The sequence below is a fragment of the Anticarsia gemmatalis genome, chromosome 5, assembly GCF_050436995.1.
Source record: "Anticarsia gemmatalis isolate Benzon Research Colony breed Stoneville strain chromosome 5, ilAntGemm2 primary, whole genome shotgun sequence".
NCBI classification, from domain to species: domain Eukaryota; kingdom Metazoa; phylum Arthropoda; class Insecta; order Lepidoptera; family Erebidae; genus Anticarsia; species Anticarsia gemmatalis.
The window spans coordinates 3,616,210-3,639,259 of NC_134749.1; the positions used below are offsets into that span (position 1 = coordinate 3,616,210).

Here is a 23,050-nt window from a genome sequence, read left to right on the forward strand (position 1 = left end):
AACGGCCTCGCCTAACTTCTGGATAAAGTCAAATTATATCGCATCGATTCCATTCCCATCAATCCTATACAAACCTTACAAACCAAATTCTATACAAATATATTAATAATTATCTAATTTACTTTATTTGTTCAAAAGTTATGCGCGTGCATACATTTCGTTGATTCATTTTTATTTTTAAAGATTTGAGAATTACGAATTTTAACAAATGCGGTTGAAATGAATAAAACGATTCATTCTTAGATATTTATAAGCAAAGGAAAATATAAATGGACCAAATAAACGATTGCGTGAGCGTTGTCTGCTACCGCATCAAAACTATGCACACGAACCCGATCAGAAATAAATCAACAGGAAAAATAACATTCTTATATTTAGACCCGACTCAAGGGCCATAAATTATGTAACTCAGAAGCAAGGTCACTGTTTTTAATTTTAGCATTGAACATTGTAAATCCTTTTAATATTAGACAAACAGCAGTTAATGTCAGAGCTTCCGTTTGTGCGAATATAGATATATCATCTGTATGCTAAAGTATTAAATTCAAACGTCTGTAGTGTCGTTGTTTGCTAATCATGCTTGGCTAAAAGACGTATCTAAAATGAAGTGTATTGTATTCAAATATACAACTAAGCTGAATGGTACACAAAATAAAAAACAAATTGCGCTAATATCTTCTTTATTATGCGAATAAAACAATATGATTGCTTCAAAGATATAAGAGCTCGATATATTTAGAACTAACACTTAACCCCAAGCGGCATTCATCAAATTAAGGAGAGTATAAGATTGACGACACATCTGTAAGACAAAAAACTAATTTTATATGTGATTATCATAATAACACGCTATGATATTCATTAACTGGTACATATTTAAGCTTAAGGATATGTGTGTACCTCGGCGAATGTATCAAGATTAATCTCGTAGAACACTGTACGTATTCCCATAAGTATTTTAGCTCTTGTTATCATAAATAATATAGTTTGGCGTACTCCTTTATCTGGGCATTTCTCCCAACCAGAAGAATATATTGCTTGACGAAAATTCTCACTCTGAAAAGACAACATGTTTTATGCGCTATTACTGTTAAGAAGCAAAGGTAATAAAAAATATATATTTTGCAATATTAAGAAACTTTTATGGTAGTTGAAATGAGCAATTATGTACCTCTTCCATTAGAAGGTCACTGTAGTAACAAGGAACAAAAAAGTGTAGAAAACAAGCACCAAGAAATGACATAAACTCAATATTTAGTCTGTGATTTCGCATATCCTGAAAATAAGGCAACAACATTAAAATCCATAACAATAAAGGTATACTTCTAAATAGCAGTTTATAAAAAGAATAAGATGAAAGATGTACAAACACTAACCTCAACGAGTTGGAAAGCAGTAAGAGGTAACAAAAAAGTTGTGGCTTTCATATTATACTCGAATAAAACCGAAAAGTTAGCTTTTATAGTATCCGTTAATCTGTAAATTTATGTATAATTATATTATTCTATATTTCTTTATAACTTAGATGTAATTATAATATTAAATAGATACGCACTTGTAAAGACTTTGCAATTTAATGATAATCATCTTCAATTGTCTTTGTATGACGACAGGATTGTCCGCTTCGACAAATATTTTGCTTAAACGGCGACTCAGTAATTGTAGCTGACCACAGATGTGCAACATGAATATAGGCACAATTGGATCAAAACCAACGTACATTGTTGACGCGTAAAGACCAAAACTTGAACATATAACGTACAATATGCAAAAGACTACTGGCACATTTTTATAATCATCTATTATACGAATATATGTCAAGTCAAACAATGGTACCAGTTCCATTTCTCCTTGCCAATAAGAGTAACCCATTAATACAAATGATTTTAACGGAAAAATTATCGTTGTACCGAATCCAGCAACAAGCCAGAACTTGCAAACATTTGTACCTCTATTGGCATAATTTAGTACTGTTTCTCTGTCTTCTTCTGAATAGTCATTATCTTCTTTATAATCTTCTTCCACATACTTTATCATTTCTTTGACAGATTCTTGGTGTCTCAGCAACGACATATACTTTAAATTAATGGTTACCGAAACAATGACCATAGTGCAGTTCTTGCTGGCTTCCGCGAATCTTCCAGATTTTATATCGTGACAGAGGACTGAATAAAGAAGATTAACAAAACAGAAGAGAGACACTCCGAATATTAGAGAATATTGAATTTTCCAAAATTTATCACGCACTATGGCTGGGTGCGATCGGTTAACGCGTAAAGACATAGTCGATATTTTAAACAACTCTTCAAATCGTAAATCTAACGTTTTAGTCATTTTGTTTAGAGTTTAATGCAAGACTGCGCACAATGATGAAATGAAACGTACAACAAAATTGTCTACGGCTCTTTTACGTGGAAATGTAATTGATGGTTAAGTAAAGTAACGGTTGTGATTTCTCTGAGAATTGAAACGTGTGGCTGACGCGAAAATTCATGTTTTGTGCTTGTTACATGACAGTAACATTACAATAATAAGTAGATATACAAAGTATCTTCGCTTGTAGTTCATGTTTTAGTATTATTTTGTTGGGTAAGACAAAATGCTTATTTTCATTTTATGTTACTGAAGTTTATTAGATTTATTTCATTCCAGGAAATGAGGAATATGCAAGTACTTCGAAATAGAGTATAATAATAATTTACTTGAGAAAATCTGTGCGCATTCACTTTAAAAACTTGACGCGTTATCGCTTCTAAATTAAAATTGCTGAAAAGCTTTTCCGCCAGAGGTAAAACACGCCGATAATAAATTACTAATTCTGACATCGAGAACATTCTTCATTTCACAAGTTATAAAAGTTGGCGACGACTGAATACAATCTTGGCCCATATTAGACAAACAGCAGTTAATGTCAGAGCTTCCGTTTGTGCGAATATAGATATATCATCTGCAAGCACAAGTATTAAATTCAGTCGTAAGATGTCTTGTGGTATTTGGCTAAAAGACGTTAAGTGTAGTGTAGTTAAACATAATTATAACTGAACTACAGGGTACACAAAATAAAAACAAATTGCGCTAATATCCTCTTTATTATGACTATTAACATACTATTTATTTAACTTCACGTTTGGCGCAGTGGTTTAAGCGGTCACCGCGCCGGAACAACCGTGGCGCCGCGTGTGGTGGGTTCGAATCCCACCCGGGACAAATCTTTGTGTGATGAGCACGAGTATTTGTTCTGAGCCTGGATGTTAATGTATCTATATAAGTATGTATTTAGAAGTATATAAGTATGTTTATCAGTTATTTTGGTTACCATAGTACAAGCTCTGCTTAGTTTGGAATCAAAATGACCGTGTGTGAGTTGTCCATTAATATTTATTTATTTATTATGCGAATAGAACAATATAATAGCTTTATAGGTATGTGTGTATGTGCTTGATATATTTAGAAACATTTAACCCCAAGCAGCGTTCATCAAATTAAGGAGAGTATAAGATTGACGACACATCTGTAAAATAAAAATCGATTTCAGATAATATCATAATAACACGCTATGATATTCATTAATTGGTACATATTTAAGACTGAGGAAATGTGTGTACCACAGCGAATGTATCAAGATTAATCTCGTAGAACACTGTGCGTATTCCCATAAGTATTTTAGCTCTTGTTATCATAAATAATATAGTTTGGCGTACTCCTTTATCTGGGCATTTCTCCCAACCAGAAGAATATATTGCTTGACGAAAATTCTCACTCTGAAATACAACATGTTTCATACACTATTATTGCGATTGGAAGCTAATATAAAACAATCTCAAGCGATATTAAGAAAGTAATAGTTATTTGAATGAAAAAATATGTACCTCTTCCATCAAAAGGTCACTGTAGTAACATGGAACAAAAAAGAGTAGAAAACATCCACCAAGAAATGACATAAACTCAATATTTAGTCTGTGATTTCGCATATCCTGAAAATAAGGCAGCAAAATTAAATTTGTAAATAAGGGTATGATTAAAAATTATATGTAACAAAAATATGAAAGATAAGTTACAAGATAAAAAATAACACTGACCTCAATGAGTTGAAAAACAGTAAGAGGTAACAAAAAAGTTGTAGATTTCATATTATACTCGAATAAAACCGAAACGTTAGCTTTAATAGTATCCGTTATTCTGTAAAATTATTAATAATTAATTACTTTTCTTTATAACTTATTATAATATTAAATAGATACGCACTTGTAAAGACTTTGCAATTTTATGATGATCATCTTCAGTTGTCTTTGTATCACCACAGGATTGTCCGCCTCGATAAAAATCTTACTAAGACGTCTACTCAGTAACTGTAGTTGGCCACAGATGTGCAACATGAATATAGGCACAATTGGATCAAAACCAACGTACATTGTTGATGCGTAAAGACCAAAACTTGAACTAATAACGTACAATATGCAAAAGACTACTGGCACATTCTTATAATCATCTATTATACGAATATAGGTTAAGTCAAACAATGGTACCAGTTCCATTTCTCCTTGCCAATAAGAGTAACCCATTAATACAAATGATTTTAACGGAAAAATTATCGTTGTACCAAATCCAGCAACAAGCCAGAACTTGCACACATTTGTACCTCTATTGGCGTAATTTAGTACTGTTTCTCTGTCTTCTTCTGAATAGTCATTATCTTCTTTATAATCTTCTTCCACATACTTTATCATTTCTTTGACAGATTCTTGGTGTCTCAGCAACGACATATACTTTAAATTAATGGTTACCGAAACAATGACCATAGTGCAGTTCTTGCTAGCTTCAGCGAATCTTCCAGATTTTATATCGTGACAGAGGACTGAATAAAGAAGATTAACAAAGCAGAAGAGAGACACTCCGAATATTAGAGAGAATTGAATTTTCCAAAATTTATCACGCACTATGTTTGGGTGTGATCGGTTAACGCGTAAAGACATAGTTGATATTTTAAACAATTCCTCGAATCGTAAATCCAAAGTTTTAGTCATTTTGTTTAGAGTTTTAATGCAAGACTGTGCACAATGATGAAATGAAACGTACAACAAAATTGTCTTTTTTTTTTTTTTTTTTTTTTTTTTTTTTCGTCAGGAAAATGCATTACTGCATGTCCCGCTCCAGGGAGAAACGGGGGTCTGTCGGGCTCTCCCGCCGGCTAGGCGTTCCGGCTTTAAATTTGGGCATACCGACTAAAAACCTGACGGTGTTCCTTCAACAGTCACCATAAAGTGGCCAGGACACGGTACCTCCAATTGGATACTCCGCGTCCCAGCCGGTGACAGCCCGCCTTGGATGCGGGCCCACCTTCGAGCGGGGGCGGGCATGGAGATTGCCCCCCCTAGCTCTCCACTTCAAGGGGGCATGCCAGGAACACACAGCACACCCCCACCTCTCGGACCTGTTCCCTGTCCAGGCGACGGAGCGTTCCGCCTCCGCCGCCCACAGGTCCGCGTCACGGGGGCCGGAGATCGTCCCGGCGCCTACGACGCCCAGTGCGTCTTGCGCGGGATGGGAGGGGGGCGTTAATTTCCCGCTCCCGTTCCGCCGCCTCTTTTGCGGAAATGACATCTTCGCAGAATGAGGCGACGGCCGACCACGCTGCCTCGCTCCCGACCATGGACAGAACCACGGCCGAGAGCGAGAGGTCGCTCCCGACTACCCCGGTCAATTGACGGCGCTGCGACGACCACGCCTGGCAGTGTGCCAGTGTATGCAGCGCCGTATCGGGGCAGTCTCCACAATGATGGCACGATCAAAAAAAAAAAAAAAAAAATTGTCTACTGCTCTTTTCCGTAGAAATTTAATTGATGGTAAAGCATAATAACGGTTGTGATTTCTCTGAGAATTTGAACGTGTAGTTGACGCGAAAATTCATGTTTTGTACCTGTAACGTGACATTAAAAAAATACTTAATAAGTAGATATACAAAGTATCTACGCTTGTAGTTCCTATTTTAGTATTATTTTGTTGGGTAAGACAAAATGCTCCATTTCATTTTATGTAAGTAACTAAAACTTATTAGATTTATTTAATTCCAGGAAATGAGGAATATGCAAGTATCTCATAATAGAGTATAATAATAATTTGCTGGAGAAAATCTGTGCGCATTCGCTTTAGAAACTTGACGCGTTATCGCTTCTAAATTAAAATTGCTGAAAAGCTTTTCCGCCAGAGGTAAAAAAAACGCCGATAATAAATTACTAATTCTGACATCGAGAACATTCCTCATTTCACAAGTTATGAAAGTTGGCGACCACTGAATACAATGTTGGCCCATATTACTGGGCGTGCGGTCGTAAAATATACATATTTCTGCAGATTTGTCTCTCCAGTTTTGTATTTACACATACTACCTAAAAACTTTAGTTATTTACATCAGCTATTAAAAAGCAACATTAAATGGAGTACTCCAAATAAAAAAAAAGACAGATGAGTTAATTTGTAACGTAGTAATTTTGAAGGTAGAATGATCGAAATAATAATTTCCGATTTTTTTTTATTATATCTTTTATTGACACTTTATTGAGACTTAAGAATGAAAATTAACTTAATACAAAGACAAAACAAGCGATCAAATTGTAATTTGTGTTGGGATTAGAAAAATAGTATTTATTTGGTGTATTAATAAAAAAAGAGTCATAAGAGTGTAGATACTATTTAAAATACTGCAATTGCTTAGATTTTTTGAAACGCTTTAGCCCCATGCGGCATTCATCAAATTAAAAAGGCCGTATGATTGACGACACATCTGTAAAATTTAATCAATATTAAAAATATACCAGCTGCCGTTTAACACACAGGTACAAATTGGTTTAAGATGTGACAAATGTACCTCAGCAAAAGTATCAAGATTAATTTCACGGAATATTGTTTTTATTCCCATCAAAGTTTTGGATCTCGTCATCATAAATAGTATAGTTTTCCGCACTCTTTTATCGGGGCATTTTTCCCATCCAGACGAATAAATAGATTGACGAAAATGTTCACTCTGCAATCAAGGCATCATAAATTATATATATAGTAGTATATATGAAAATCAGATCAGCGCCACTGGCGGGCGCTGTAGGAACTATTTTTGCAAAACATTTTGTGTGTCAATCTCTCGATAGTTGATAGAACTAACTGTAAAAAATTAAGACATGTTTAGTTACGTTACACTACGTAGCCCTATGTTCTTGTTCTTTAACCACCCCTTGGTTTAAAAAGTCAGCTACGAAAATGCAGATTTATTTTGAAATTAAAAACGAAAAATATATTACCTCCTCCATAAGAACATCACTGTAGTAACACGGAATAAAGAAATGAAGAATAGAGGCACCAAAAAATGACACGAACTCGAGGTTTAGCGAATGACTACGCATTTCCTGTAAATAATATATTCATTTGTAATGCATACCTCGATTTGTATAACTTAACACCAAGTTAAAAAAGTACTGACCTCAACAAGCTGAAAAGCAGTAAGAGGCAGAAGAAAGGTCGTTGATTTCAAGTTGTATTCAAACAAAGTCACAAAATTCCTTTTAATAGTATCCATGAATCTACAAAAACATAAATATTTATCTATATTTTATGTCTATTCCAAAGCGATTCATTGCAAATAAAAATCATGACTCCGTACTTATAGAGGCTCTGCGTTTTTATAATAATCATTTTCAATTGTTCTTCAATCTCCCTAGGATCATCTAATTCAATAAATATCTTTTGTAGACGTCGACTGAGCAACTGTAGCTGACCACAAATGTGTAGCAAAAATATGGGAATAATAGGGTCAAATCCAACGTACATGCTTGAAGCATAAAGACCGAAAATAGAACTTAAAACGTACAACACACAAAAGATAACTGGGTCGTTTTTATATTCGTTTATTGCAGGAAAGTATGTCAATTCAAAAAATGGTACTAGCAGTAAGTCTCCTTTCCAGAACGTGTAACTCATCACTATGAATGATTTTAAAGGATATATAGCGGTTGTAGCAATTGCCGCAACCAGCCAAAACTTGCAAACATTTGCACCTCTATTTACATACTTTAACACGATCTCTCTATCTTCATTCGAATAATTATTGTTTTCTTTATAATCATCTTCTAAATACTTAATCATTTCGTTTATAGATTTTTGAAACTTCAGCAACGAAAAATACTTTAAATTAATTGTTATCGATACGATTACCATGCAGCTGTTTTTGCTGGCGTCAGCATACTTTCCGTGTTTTATATCATGACCCAAAACAGAATAAAGGAGATTAGAAAAGTAAAAGAATGACACTCCGAATATAATGAAGTATTGAATTTTCCACCATTTATCGCGCACTATGTACGGATGGGACCGATTAACACGTAGTGACAAAGTTGATATTTTAAACAGATCGTCAAACTGCAAGTCCGAAATGTTAGACATTTTGTTCTAAGAGAAATGCTTTTAGATTTCCGTGTATGATCTAAATAATATAAAAGAATCCAGTGCTTTTATAAGACAATTATAATTGTGGGTTAGGCATAATAACTATAGTTATTTCCCTGAGAAAAAAAAGCGTGCGGTCGACATATATAAATGTCAAAATAATAGAAAATAGCAATTAATAGTTACTATTATTAATTGTACTTGATAAGTTAATTACTTTTTAAAGCCGCTGCACACGGGCCAACTATTTTAGCCATAAAATGTTGCCACCCCTGCTGACGGCGTCAACCATTTGCGGCAAGTCTATATAAAATGAATGAATTCTATATTAAAAGATTAGCAATATCGTTACGTTTACGTTGGTATTTCAGGTAACAGTAAAAATAACAGTCAGATATAACAAATACATATACAGGGTGTGGCGTAAAAAATGGATAATCCTTTACCAGCGGATGGGCGACAACCCAACTGATCTAAATATCAAAATTTACCTCTGGCACAAGTATCATAGTTTTTGAGATTTTGGCCATTTTGTGTGTTTTTTAAAAAAGCGATTTACGCTCGTTCTTTTTGATGCTGTGATCACAATTTAAGGCTTTTTTTAAATCCGTTTTTTGCAAATAAATCCTGAATAGATGTGCTATTGAATCCACAATCTTGTTTTGTTATTACTACTTGTTTTTTATTTAAATTATGCATTCAAAGTTAAATTTTATAATCTTTCACAACTTTTGTGCAACTTTGAGCACTTGTGGTGAAAAAAAAATGTATGGTGGCTTTACTGCCCACGCCATAAATAATTTCTTAATTTTATTAGAATTCTAAATTGGTATAACATGCTGCATTAATACCGATTATTGTCAAAATATTACAACGAACTTAAATTATTAACACTTTTGCCGGTCGACTAATTTTATTTTATCAGCGCGTTTAAGCTAAGTTTGCTTTAAAATATTCATGTTTATAGGGTTATTACACTATTAAAGATTATTTAGATGATAAAAAAGCTTGGAACTGTGCTGCTTCTACCAAGTCTATTTCAAAATAATGTATTACAATTTGATGAAAAATGATTTTTTTGTCAACAGTGTAGTTTTCTTTAGATTTCTAATTATCTTTATTATTTGAATAGTATTTATGTTTTGTATTTCTTTTTTTTTTCAACACTGCACACAAGTGCTCAAAGTTGAACAAAAGTGTTGAAAAATTATAAAATTTAACTTTGAATGCATAGTTTAAATAAAAGACAAGTAGTAATAACAAAACAAGATATTAGGTTCAATAGCACATTAATTTAGGATTTAAATGCAAAAAATTTTGGCCATTATGTGTGTTTAAGAAAGCGATTTACGCTCGTATTTTTTGGTGCTGTGATCACAAATTAAGACTTTTTTTTAATCCGTGTTTTGCAATTAAATCCTGAATAGATGTGCTATTGAATCTAGAACGCGCTTAGCGTGAAAAAAATAAATTAGTCGACCGGCAAAAGTGTTAATAATTTAAGTTTTTTGTAATATTTTGACAATAATCGGTATTATTGCTGCATGTTATACCAATTTAGAATTCTAATAAAATTAAGAAATTATTTATGGCGTGGGCAGTAAAGCCACCATACATTTTTTTTTCACCACAAGTGCTCAAAGTTGCACAAATTTTGTGAAAGATTATAAAATTCAACTTTGAATGCATAATTTAAATAAAAAACAAGTAGTAATAACAAAACAAGATTGTGGATTCAATAGCACGTCTATTCAGGATTTATTTGCAAAAAACGGATTTAAAAAAAGCCTTAAATTGTGATCACAGCATCAAAAAGAACGAGCGTAAATCGCTTTTTTAAAAAACACACAAAATGGCCAAAATCTCAAAAACTATGATACTTGTGCCAGAGGTAAATTTTGATATTTAGATCAGTTGGGTTGTCGCCCATCCGCTGGTAGAGGATTATCCATTATTTACGCCACACCCTGTATATCGAAAAGACGAAAGAGGAAGGTTTTTAAGCGAGAAAGAATTTAGGTAATTGAAATTGTTCGATTCCGAATATTTCATTGCCTATGGCTATTTCTAGCTCAATGCTACCTTTCATTTTGTACCTGGTATTCAGGTTACAGTATTTCGGCTTTAAGATAACCTATAGTATATGCAGAATAATATTTTTTTTATTTATGTACAATCAATGTTTAAAAAATACAGTAAAATATTAAGTCATTACGTGATATAAATTCCAAATTAACTTTCATAAAAGTCTTAGGCCATTGTACTTAAATTAAAAAGAGACGAATCTTTTTACTCCGTGAGATGAACAATAATTTGATGAAATAATACCTATAACTTTTTTTAGAAAAGTTATTGAGTTGGAACAGGCTTGCAATAAATATTATTTTTGTATGTGTTTAAATTTCCATTTTGAGTCGCTAGTTTCAGAACCAATAGCATATTCTACAAACAGGGATAGGCCTTAGCTAGATATGGATAGCAGATGCTGTTGTAAACGGAAAACCGACAGATCTTTAAATGGTTTGCTTGCAAAACAACCAGTGGATTATTTTAATGAAAAAGTCATTCATTATTGTGTAAAAAAGCATCTGTTATAATTCGTATTGCTAATGGATATTAAATCGTAGTAGTTTCACTGTGAAACTAAATGTGCGATTGGCATTAAATGACAGTTTCAAGAAAACATGAATTAGGTGCACAACTGTACAGCATGTTGTGGAATAAATGTATTGTTTCTATTGACTATAGATTGCTCGTAAATCTTACCAATTTTATATTTGATTTATAAATAGTGCAGATTTTTGTATTCAGTAGATTTACATGTGTATATAATGTACATAAATGTTAACAGTTACTGAAAATGTATTTATTTCAAATAAATTATTTGACAATTTACATAGGCAATGTTATGTAAAAATTATCACAATCGTTTCAGTTACATATTACCTACATGGAAAATGAAATTATGAACTTTGAAAAATCTAAACATGCTGTAGACATGGAACAATGAAGGGTGACATAGACAGCGTGTCTCAGTGCAGAGAAGACCGATTACACAGAGGTACAAAATTTCGTAGCACAATTTATAAGGTAATTCAATATCTTTTATTTCACGTGTCAAGCGATAGATTTTACACCTATATTCATAAGTCTTGTGTGGGTACGAAGTATTACAAACGTTCGTCAGTTGCAAAATACTATGAACCTGACCTTTTATTGGCCTCGATAACGTGTAATGTTTACAGCGATCGAGAACAGAGGTCGCTTTATCCAAGATTACTAATGGATTAGCTGATCCTTACCTCGCGTTACATTTTAATCATGTAGATTCTTAAGGTTAATATACTGTTCATCATGATCGTATTCATAAATTATCTTCCTCTTACATGTAAAAAATAATTGCTGTTTGTCTCGTTAAAGCTCGAGAACGGATTTTACTTATTTTGATTTGAAAATATTTGTGTAAGTATTGTAGTGGCTTTCTAAGGTGAAAAATGAAAAATTTAAAATCATTATTACAAATCCATTGAAGATAACTTAAGCCATTTAGAAAGGCATGCGTAGACAAAGATTGTCGAAATGACTACCAAACGATTTTAACATTTTTTTCCGACACGTCCAATTCATAAACTCAAGCTACGTAAAAAGTTGTCAAGAATGATGATGATTTTCATTAATATTACCTGTATTTATGAACAGTCACTTGCAAGAGTCATATTACCGCTCTTTAACCGTTTAATCTTGAAAGCACAAAGTACCCGCAAAGTCCGATCTGCCAAAGTTTTACACAAACTATTAGTTCCGACGAACCAAGTACCAACTTCAATGTCTCAATAAACTTGTTTCAAACACTCACTGCAGTTTTTCTGTCTCCCAATGTTCTTTCTATTTAATTAACGAACTTTTGAAAGCTGGATCCAAAGTTATTTTAAAGTCTTTCTTTTAAAATACTTACGAATGAAGTTTAATGATGCGACATGCTTGGAAAACAAAAAATAATATTGAAGAAACTTTTGTACTGTCTTCTTAAAGAATTCTTGCAATACGTAAGTATATTTGGAGATTTGCACTCAGTGATGCCGAACACCACGTGGACAAAAGTGTTGCAAGATACCAAGTCATGTGATCATGAGGATGACTAGGCCAAAGATAGAGAAAGGTGGAGGGAGAGCAAAAAAAATACTAAATGGTATCTTATTATACGGTACGAAGTGTTGGAATGAGAAGAGAGAGGACTCAATGACTAATCAACAGGAACGTCACGTTTAATGGAATAGATATTATAAATTAAGGCCTTTATTGAAAGTTTTTATAGTGGTTTGTGGTGTGATGAACATGTCTCTAGTCAAATTAATAAAGTTTTAGATGACAGCTTTCCTTAAACAAATACGTATCGATTGGACTTAAATATTGTTAACTTTATCAAAATGTTAAAGGAAGAAAATTTAATAAAAAGCTTTTAAGTATTGGTTCAAAGTTTTCAAGATGCTTTCGCATTTTGCAATTTTGATTAAGTTTATTGTTACAGACATCGTTAGTCAGTAAGTAAGTTGTAGTTTATCAAATTTAAATATTTGTTTAGCAATCTTCATTATTATGCATACATATCATATTATATTTATTTATTTACCTCTTTAATTTTTTTTTATTTCATTATATTAGGAACTTAAATAAAATTACGCCTTCTTCCCATAGGGGAAGGCAGAGACCAGAAAACGCCACTTACAAACTTTCTGTAATAACGAAGCCTTTACAATAATTCCTACAAATTTTCGTTTTAGTTAGAACAAAAGCAAGATTACTAGACTCACGATTATTGCCTAACAAATCAGACATCCTTTGTAATTTCTTGGTAACATTACTTCCTTCGTAACATCCATTGTGAATCATAAAACCTAATGAGAAAATCAATAACATCATAATATTATCTTTCAATAGTCGTTGTCACATATAATCATTTGTTATCCTGTCGTAACATGGTATAACATCCAAACTTCCATAGTTATGAATACTTTTGTCTCTCGACCCATATTTTAACGGCAATATCCGGGAATATCCAATTACGGCTGGACTTAGCGAGCTCATACTGGTCGTAACTGGATATTTGTATAATGTTGTGAGGAATAGTTGTTTCTAAGTTGAGATTATTGATGTTTATTTGAGGATAATGGGCTGTTAGATATCACCAAGTTCCTCCCGAAATATTTTTTTATTATTATTGCTAATTTCTCGTTGTCAAGTTTCTTTGGGATTATATATCAAATATGGCTTAGCATCGACCTAAATCGATAGAGAACTAGCAATTTAGGTATAGTTTTGTTTAACTCGTACCTTAATAAAATTAAGATATTCTAGTTTCCTAATTGTGTAAACTTGAATAGTCTAAATGGCATTTAGATTATAATTTAAATACGACTTTAAAAACATTACAAAACATTGCTTCTATATTTTTTTACCGGTGTTGGTAAAAACTGAAATCACTTACACAAACAACCGAAGCACGGAAGGCGTACAAATATTTACTCCAAACAGGACCCAAACCTGCGACCAATACAAACAAGATACCATCAAATGAATTAACGTCGTCATTAGTCACGCTTGACTGACTTGTCGCGTGCTAGATAATTGTTATTAGGAAATTTTCAATAAAAGGAAATAGAAGGAATACGTAATTTATCATGTTCACAAAAGAGACTTAAGTTATTGTAATTTCTTAAGTTATTTATAATATAATTAATGTAACTTCGAAATAAATTGTTTCACTTCATTTTAACAACTACGTAAATTTCTTCATCGATTTGATTCGTCATCATAATCAATATGTATTACATTTGTGTACTCGTTTTATAGTCTGTTAAATAGAATAAATAAGAAACAAATTTTTCTATAAAACCGATAGTATCAGGGTCGAATACGTGTTTAATGGTGCATTAAAACCAAAAGATTACTCTCAGTTGAGTCACATTCTAAATTCTAGGTATCATTAATTCTCACAATGCTATATTTTTTTGGAAGTGTTATCGTAACTTCCTCGGTGGCGTTATTTGCAGTATATTTTATATAACTAATAACTACAGTGTTAAATACACCATTTGATTTTCAACAAAATGTCAGAAAATTTCCACGAAACGATGTTAAAATCCATCTCCGTTTTTCTAAACTCAATTCGTAGGCAGTACTTATTTATTCGTGTGTCCAATATAAAGGTAAAATTCATTCGTCCGACTACCCAATGAGTATTTACAAAGATTTTTTTCCCTATTATTACAAACCCGGACTACGGCTTATTGAATTCTTTGTGTTGTAAGTAAATACGTAAGTTAACCCTTGTAAGCCTATCTCCGAATATTGAAAAGGATAAAGTCCAATGGTTTGTATCGGTCTTTTATCATCTAAACAAATAACAGCGACAATCTGTTTGAAAAAAGTTTTCTATTGTGTGAATTTTCAGACAAATATTATGAACGAAAATTTTCCTTACATCTTTCTTCATTGAAAACTACTTTTGATTGAAATCATGATCCGTACTCTTTAAAAGACTTGTGACTTTACTCGACGTTTCTGCCCTACTTAATAATATTCATGTTGTTTTTATTAAATGTCTTTATAACTGTTATTTAGTAGATATAATTTGTGTAACACCGTAATTAAGCGAATATCAAACATGTAGAGAACTGATATTGATTGCGGTATTTTTCATGTTTGGGTTGTGAAATAAGGCAACCTTATTTGGTAAAGGTGATGTGTTCCATTGTTGATATAAACATCACACCTTTTTCCATTAGTCATTATGATGCTGCTTTTGTATCATGTTACCCTTTACCTTTCGCACGTATTATACAATTTTTAGGCAGAAAAGGTGGCGGTGGTGAACTGCGTACATTTATCTTAATTAGGTAGGAATACGTACCTTATGTAATGCAACATACAAAAATGTTTGTTTTTCAATAAAATGTTGTGTCGTAAAATTGACTATGTTATTTTGAAAAATTTTCAGGATAAATTTGCAAAAATGTGGTAGGTAGGTATTGTTATATTGCATAAAATACCTTTGAAATAAATGACCCACCTTTAACAACAAAAACACAAATTTCATTTTCCACCTGCACCTATAAAAAAATTGACAAACTCAACGAAAAATTGACGCCATTTTTCTTTTCAATATGGCCGTTACTTTCCAAAGCGGTTTCAAAGTAAAATCAATCAATTGAAATCTGTACCAGAGTATGTTTTATATAAATCACTTTCGAATCAACGATCTAATAAATATTCCAGCTGGGTTTAGCCTTTCCGCCCATATAAAGTCTAGAAACACTTTAGCCTAGTGCTTTTATAGTTCGTGAAATCACCGACCGAGAACTGTTACTTGCAAACAATATGGTATTGTTTTGTTTAAGGCCAGTAAATATCAGAAACTCCTGGCATTTATTGTTTTGTTCTTGATGTTTTTCCGTTAAATGAACGATATTGGTATTTACTTGTTGGCTTAATAGCATTACTATATAGTCGCTATAAAAGTTATAAAGAAATCATCTTACTGTTATAGTAATTTGACGTTACTTATTCTATTACACTGAATTCTCGTTTTATTTTCGTCTAGGACGTTGTCCATTATTCGCATAAAAAGCAATCGCTTTATTTAAGCTTTCGATATTTTCCGGGAAATAATAATAACAAAACAATACTGTTAGATTATGGTATTCCATCATTTTAATATCTATTAAACCTCCCGCGATGTAGTCATTAGGTACTTTACAGTACAAAGGTACAGTACTAGTGACCTTTAATGACTTCTATTCTAGTAATTAAGGCGAAGTCTCCCCTTCTTTCTTAGAATAAGAAAGCCTGCTTAAAAAAAAGGCAGATATGTGAATCATTTTCGAATAAATTAACAAAGCAATACAAAACGAGCAAATTTTAAACAGAATCATACCTTCTTTCTATAAATATCAATGTTACTGATACTGTTTATAGAAATATATAACTTATTAACTATATAACAAACATAATATATTAACATAACAAGAAACACATCAAAATGAAACTTTAATTAGCGTCAGAGGCGGGGTATTCTCAAATAATCCCACAATTTCGCGGTATCTCCTCACAAAGTCAATCGTTTTCTAATCACGGCATGTTTCACGTCAAACGTACAGCATATAACACTTGGAAATAGTTTTATTAGTTCGTTGTGTAAATAGAATTTAGACCCAAAGTTTAGTGATGTTATAACAGCTGAGAGCATGTATGATACGGAAAGAGATTTCGCTGAGTAATGCCGGAATTACATCTTATTCCCATAGGGTAGGCAACTGTCAAAGAACGCCACTTGGTACGATCCTTACAAACTTTCATTTGCCTCATCCACATCAATATATTTTTTCAATAAAATGTAAAAAAATATAATTCCAATACGATATATGTATCATTCATTCTATAAATGAAGTATAATCAATTAGTTTTTGGGATCAATATTGCGAGACTTTTGTATTACGGTGATAAGTGCCGCTTTAGTGAATTTCGATCCACATGAGATAGAAAGTAATACCTTAACGTTTTCATTCACACCAGGCACTAAACAAATTGGATGGCAGAATTAAATTATAATAATAGATAAACATTATTATACATATCCGTGCACGTAGCTATATCTATTGAAGATTAATATGTATAGGTTATCGAGCCTCCAATCGGTGAAGACAAATAGAGCTGTTCTAATTTAAGGGTAGCCCGTGAGACCGATCTAATTTGAGGGAGCCGATGACCTTCCTATTAATATTGGTGACGCTTGTAGTCCTATGCAATCATGTCAATGATGACGTATCGTTTCGTGTGTTTAAATTGGTTCAGTCTCGAATAGATTGATGGAGAAACTAGAATTATCTGGTATTATTTGACGTAGATACACTTGAGATACTGTCGTAAGCGAATTTTAAAACTAGACCGAATCTAAGTATTGCACAAAATGCCAATAAATTCCTATAAAGCCGGTTAGCGAAAATTGCCTAAAATATTTGGATATCCAAGGATAAAATTAATGAATCGAGTTACAAATATGTTAACAAGGGACTACTTGAAGTGAATTTCAAAAACATTTCTTACAACATTTAATTGTGAAGTTACTGAACTACCTGAAAGACAAAAATAACATTCCGTTTAACATGCTGGTACCATTAAATAAGCTCACGTAGGCGGCTCTAAAGCAAACTTTACTTGTCCAAAACTAGTGCTTTTCCTACGGTTAGTTTATAGTTGAAGCATTCTTACAGTTACAAGCAATTCCTTCGTAACTACCTGAAGTTTGGTAACTACTCAAAATCAAGATAAATTAAGCCTATATTCGTCTGTAACAAAAAAACTACGACCGTTGTAACTTACATTTACCTTACTAGCAAAGAATTATGGTAGAAATATACCGAAGTGTTAAAACAAAATATGAAGTAATATTTTGATGTAAAATTTGGTCGAAAATATCAGACCAAAAAAAAAGGACGATCGTGAAAAGAAATGGAATCTGCGGGCTTATCACGTATCTCAGTTGACAGCTAGTATACGTCAAACCTATGGTCACTATTCAGTACATTGCTGCTTTGACGTAACGTACTAATCACTATAATCTAAGGGAGAAAACAATGGACAGCATAGTGGCTTTCAAATGGCTGTCAACTGAGATACGTGATAGCCCCCCTGAACCCCAAACTTTGACGACGAAACCAATATAAGTATTTAGGTTTATTATTTTGTTTAAGCAACCTAATGTGTCAACAAAAGTTGATCCCTAATGTTCAGCTCAGCCGACCAAAATGTTGCTGGAATTGCGTCGATCTATCGCAAAATAATATTTATTTAATTTTACACACTACCCACAGAGTAGAACATAAAAACACGTTATATTTTCTCAAAGCACTAGATTAAAGCACTAAAGAAAGCTAGGCCATGTTCATTTATCGGTCCAAACGCACTTAGAATAAAGTAGCTAGTAACCGAATGGGTTCATTTAAAATAACATTTTTATATTTTTACTTTTTATATTATACATAATGGTATAGGCAGTGGTGCATAAAATACACTCACGTTTCGCCATGAACAATTTAAGTCCCATCTAATATGGGGCGAGCCTATTGCCACTTAACACATAATTATAGAGGCCGCCCGCGACTTCTTCGCGTGGAAACCCTTCCCGTGTAAATCCCGATCTCTCGAGAACTCCGGGATAAATAGCCTATGTGTTATACTGCATCTTCAGCTACCTATATACCAATTTCATCGTTATCGGTTCAGTAGTATTTGCCTGAAAGAGTAACAAACATCCATACATACATACATACATGCATACATACATACATACATACATTCTCACAAACTTTCGCATTTATAATATTAGTAGGATATTTCATAGGAAAATAACGTAACAATGTTTTTAGCAGATTTCTGTGGTATGCGGTAATTCGCAAAAAAAAATACCTCCATAGCGTGAATTGTGTTAGGGGATCAATTTCTTTGGCGACATTTTTCCTTATATTATGGTAACAAGTTGACTGAGCTTTACGTTCACAATTCTTTTGTTTTTATTGATCAATGCTGCGAAAATAAGAAATATAACACGGCTAGGCAATTGTCACGTCTATTCTACCAGTTATACAACTGTCTTGGATTAAAAAATAATATGAAGTTTCATCGACCTTTGTGCCAAAAGTTAGAAAGAGCATTTATAGAAAAAGTATTTACATATAGTTCTGAGTAAAATTAAAATTCTAGGTATTATAATTACATTATTATTTGGCTGGTACGCGCAGCTCCGCGCCCGAATTTCCTTTGCATCTTTTTATAAGATTCACATTATCGATACTTAATAGCGTATCCAAATAGCATTTCAAAGACAATCAAACTCATAAGAGTAAATAGAACTTAAATAAACATTGTAAATCTGCATAAGACTAAATATCTGTGAATCGCTTTAAGATTTAATCTGAATCGTAAACTTGGTATAAATCTTCCATTCTAAATTGAGAATGATCCCAAAGGGATTTAGTATTTACCGATAAATTAATGGCAGCTTTAAATGCATGCGTATCAATCTAAAACGATATAATATGCAGAAAATGCATGCATACAAATCCTTTGATAGTTACGACTTGAAATACGTGTTTAATACTATTAACACGTATTTCAAGTCGTAACTATCAAAGGATTTGTACATGCGTTTTGGAAATTTTCAATTTAATATAGCAATGTTTAGGTACTTGGGTTTGATTATTTATTATTATTTATTTATTTATTTATATAATTTAACGGCCAGGCCAATTACACTAATTACAAAGTAATACTAAAAACAAAAAAAAAAAAACAATGTACATAACAGAGTGGTTATAATAAGGCAGTGTAAGTATTTGTAATGGATACTTACACATACTCGTACATACATAATATCAGGCTGAGGTGTAAGAAATACACTCATTTTCGTCATTAACAATTTGTTACGGACATGCGATGTTTAGTACTTACAATGTATTGAGTAACAATGGTGATACTTATTTAAAATTTCACATTCCTTTTTTTCACAATACGGATATATTGGTGATTTTTTAAGCCAAGTTGCATTTTGTTTAACTTAAAAATCAATACATATATCTGATGATTCCCAATCTCCTACGTAACTACTGCTACAGCATCTCATAATATTTACATTATCAATCTCTCTATCCCATTGTTCCATGACCTACTAACCCTCTGAATTTACAAAGCTTTCCAATCTACACATGTTCCCACAAATCAAATAGTCTAATCAATAATAAGTAAATTTCCTATTCCTTCGCGGAAGTTCGTCCTTCGTTTACCACACAATCTGTAGTGCCATTACAGGAATACGAAATAGATTGTCTTACTCGGCTGTTTCTGTACATCTTTGGAATACGAAGGTAATTTATATTCAGATAGAAAATCGAAAATTAAAAGCTCAAAAGATTTTTCGTTTCTCGTTTTATCTATATCTTGAGGTCATTGATCTCTTTTGTTTCATACTTCTTAAAGGCGTTTTAGAACGGCAGAACGCCTTGGCTAGTTACACAAATAATAAAAGCTGCAACTGAGGTTGTCATTGATACAGTAATCAAGGAATCTCATTAAGGAAACAATTACTATTCTTCAATGAAAACAAAAGCCTTTCTACTTTCATTGCAGTAGGGCAACTAACTGACTGTTTTGCCTTGGATAAGCAACTTATTCTTGAACAAATATTGGCATATTGCACCCTTTGAGAATTAAAAGATACTCCAACGGCATGCATTTAAACATTTTTTAACCGTTTACTATCCCACTACTGGGCATGGGTCTCCTCCCGAACGAGGGAGGGGTTAGGTCTAGAGTCTACAACGCCGGTGAAGTGCGGGTTGGGGACTTTGCATTTGTATAATACACTAGCTGACCCGCGCAACTTCGCTTGCGTCACCTAAGAGAATGGGTCAAAATTTTCCCCGTTTTTGTAACATTTTTCGTTGCTACTCCGCTCTTAATGACCGTAGCGTGATGTTATATAGCCTATAGCCTTCCTCGATAAATGGGCTATCTAACACTGAAAGATTTTTTCAAATCGGACCAGTAGTTCCTGAGATTAGCGCGTTCAAACAAACAAACAAACAAACAAACAAACTCTTCAGCTTTATTATATCATAGTATAGATTAGTATAGATTTCTTGGGGAAATGTATTATACAATTTATTAACCATGCAAGGTTTGTCACAATGTTTTCTTTCACCGATCCAGTAAGAGCAATTATTTCTAATAACTTCGAAAGGTCGTTCGTATGCCACTAAAATCAGTGGTTATCAAAGTGACTACACAGTTCAACAGCCAGTAAATTGACCAAAACTAGACAGTATAACTTTCTTAAATTAATCAACACGAAACTAAATTGTTAGACCATTTGACAGTTCCAGTTATTTGTCAGGTAGTGAGGTAAACGTTAAATTATTCATCACCGTCCTAATAGGTTCCGCCCAATACCCTTTAAGGTCCCTAATTGGTCGCGAAATGTATTTACAAATCGTTAGCAATGTTAATATTGATGCAGTATTATCATAGCATCATTAGCATTTTGTTTTATGGACAATTTACGGTCTAGATTGCTTTCAAGTTTTTCGTTTTTGTAGCTATTTTTAGGTACTTCAGGTTTTGGGGTTTAATATAAGTCCTAAAGAGCTCTTGAAAGTAGTTGTTTTTAGACGACGATAAGGACAGATGCAAACACCCTTAACTTACTTAACTTCCCTATTTGTATACCAGTAAATACATACTAGGTATACAAATAGGGAATACGTATCATCCATCCTTGTGTATACGGCAAGGTATCCCTTTGTATAGTAGCCTATGTTTCGTGCAATTGAAAAAATACAGTTCAGTTAGATAGTTCTTTCAAGCAAAATAAAGCAAACATTTTGACAGAAACCTTACTACTTACGCAGAGTTTTGTCGGCTGAGTTTGTAAGCATAGCCAAATAAATTTCCAGCTGCCTACTCCAGAAAAATCCAATACCATTTTTATCACCAAATTAAAGAGCAATGAAGTGACACGTGCCCAGTTTTAATTGCTGAGCCACGTGAGACGTTGTCCTTGAATCATTTATCCCATTAAGTATCACTCCACCCTATTACGAGATGAACAATAAAATGACTGAGTTGTAGGAAAAAGCCTCCATTATATTAGCTAGCATTATTTTACATGAGTCTTGTAATAAGTCCTTCTAAGAGCTTATAATGAAGAACTATAATAATATTTGCTACTCTGTCGGGAACTACAAAATATGCTTTTTTTTATAACGTCCAAATTTCTTTCTAAATTTTAGTACTGACCTTCATTTTCTTCCATAAACAAATATGAGAATGAATTTCTGAACTGTTTCTATTTGTAACATTTTACTTGAGCCAGCCAGCATTTCGTATTATTCTTTATCAAAATCGTTATACTTCACTTAATTCTTCTTCACTTGTCAATATACTACGTCAAATGCCTATCAAACAGGAAATCAGTCGTATAAGTAATCATATATCATAGTAAGATCCTTCATAATGAACAATTACTGCTATCCATCACGTCTTCTCTGGCATTATTTAAAAAATGCTCACGCGTATTTTAGCCGTAAATTAGACGGTATCGCACAAATTTCCTACTGTTCGTGATTTCCCTCACACCGTTCAGCTTTAACTTATGCGTTGTGTGGTACAAGCCAAAAGCTGTACGCGTGTTATAAAATTCAAGCTTTTATGTTAATGATTAAACTGCCTATTGTAGACTCTTTGATTCTTAAAGCTGCTTATATTACTATTTGACTATAATGATAATGATAATAATGTCCTCCTAGCCGATATACGGCTACGGCGGTCAGTTTCATTGAAACTGGCCATCTGTGCAGGACTTTGTTTATAGTGTCCAAGTGTGTGCACAATACACAGGTACACTCTCTATTCCATCACTCTCATAGTTTGGTGGGACGGATAACCGACACGACCAGTGAGAGGTCAGGCGCAGGACCGACGGCTTTACGTGCTCTCCGAGGCACGGAGGTCTTCGACCTCAACTTCCTAACTCCGGGCAATTTCTAGGAAATTCTTAACAGAAAAT

At 33.1% G+C, this 23,050-nt stretch overlaps 4 protein-coding genes across 5 annotated transcripts in view; all 4 read right to left on the reverse strand.

Annotated features, from left to right (window-relative positions):
* The window catches only part of CCAP-R (Crustacean cardioactive peptide receptor), a 139,468-nt gene that overhangs the window by 21,826 nt on the left and 94,592 nt on the right, over positions 1-23,050 (reverse strand). The gene's annotated exons all lie outside the window — the stretch shown is intronic.
* On the reverse strand, positions 676-2,334 carry LOC142973328 (odorant receptor 13a-like). The gene is made up of 5 exons (XM_076114976.1): positions 1,556-2,334; positions 1,377-1,476; positions 1,172-1,276; positions 901-1,056; positions 676-802 (listed from the first exon to the last, which is right to left on the reverse strand). The coding sequence occupies exons 1-5, from the start codon at positions 2,332-2,334 to the stop codon at positions 749-751; spliced, it is 1,194 nt and encodes a 397-aa protein (XP_075971091.1). The 3' UTR covers positions 676-748.
* On the reverse strand, positions 3,458-5,024 carry LOC142973329 (uncharacterized). Its single transcript, XM_076114977.1, has 5 exons — positions 4,246-5,024; positions 4,080-4,179; positions 3,870-3,974; positions 3,606-3,761; positions 3,458-3,511 (listed from the first exon to the last, which is right to left on the reverse strand). The coding sequence occupies exons 1-5, from the start codon at positions 5,022-5,024 to the stop codon at positions 3,458-3,460; spliced, it is 1,194 nt and encodes a 397-aa protein (XP_075971092.1).
* Positions 6,728-8,430, reverse strand: LOC142973248 (odorant receptor 13a-like). The gene is made up of 5 exons (XM_076114887.1): positions 7,652-8,430; positions 7,472-7,571; positions 7,293-7,397; positions 6,866-7,021; positions 6,728-6,781 (listed from the first exon to the last, which is right to left on the reverse strand). Exons 1-5 carry the CDS (start codon positions 8,428-8,430, stop codon positions 6,728-6,730), a joined length of 1,194 nt encoding a protein of 397 aa, XP_075971002.1.

Bases quoted from the DNA above. Each gene is read 5' to 3' on its own strand.
- LOC142973328 (XM_076114976.1), bottom strand. From the start codon at position 2,334: ATGACTAAAACGTTAGATTTACGATTTGAAGAGTTGTTTAAAATATCG. The intron at 1,277-1,376 runs GTTAGTGTTTGT...CCTTATTTTCAG, and splicing joins CTGCTTTCCAACTCGTTGAG to GATATGCGAAATCACAGACT. The intron at 803-900 runs GTACACACATAT...TTTGTCTTACAG, and splicing joins ATCTTGATACATTCGCCGAG to ATGTGTCGTCAATCTTATAC.
- LOC142973329 (XM_076114977.1), bottom strand. From the start codon at position 5,024: ATGACTAAAACTTTGGATTTACGATTCGAGGAATTGTTTAAAATATCA. The intron at 4,180-4,245 runs GTGCGTATCTAT...ATAATTTTACAG, and splicing joins AAATTGCAAAGTCTTTACAA to AATAACGGATACTATTAAAG. The intron at 3,512-3,605 runs GTACACACATTT...TTTATTTTACAG, and splicing joins ATCTTGATACATTCGCTGTG to ATGTGTCGTCAATCTTATAC.
- LOC142973248 (XM_076114887.1), bottom strand. From the start codon at position 8,430: ATGTCTAACATTTCGGACTTGCAGTTTGACGATCTGTTTAAAATATCA. The intron at 7,022-7,292 runs GTAATATATTTT...CCTTGATTGCAG, and splicing joins GTGATGTTCTTATGGAGGAG to AGTGAACATTTTCGTCAATC. The intron at 6,782-6,865 runs GTACATTTGTCA...TAAATTTTACAG, and splicing joins ATCTTGATACTTTTGCTGAG to ATGTGTCGTCAATCATACGG.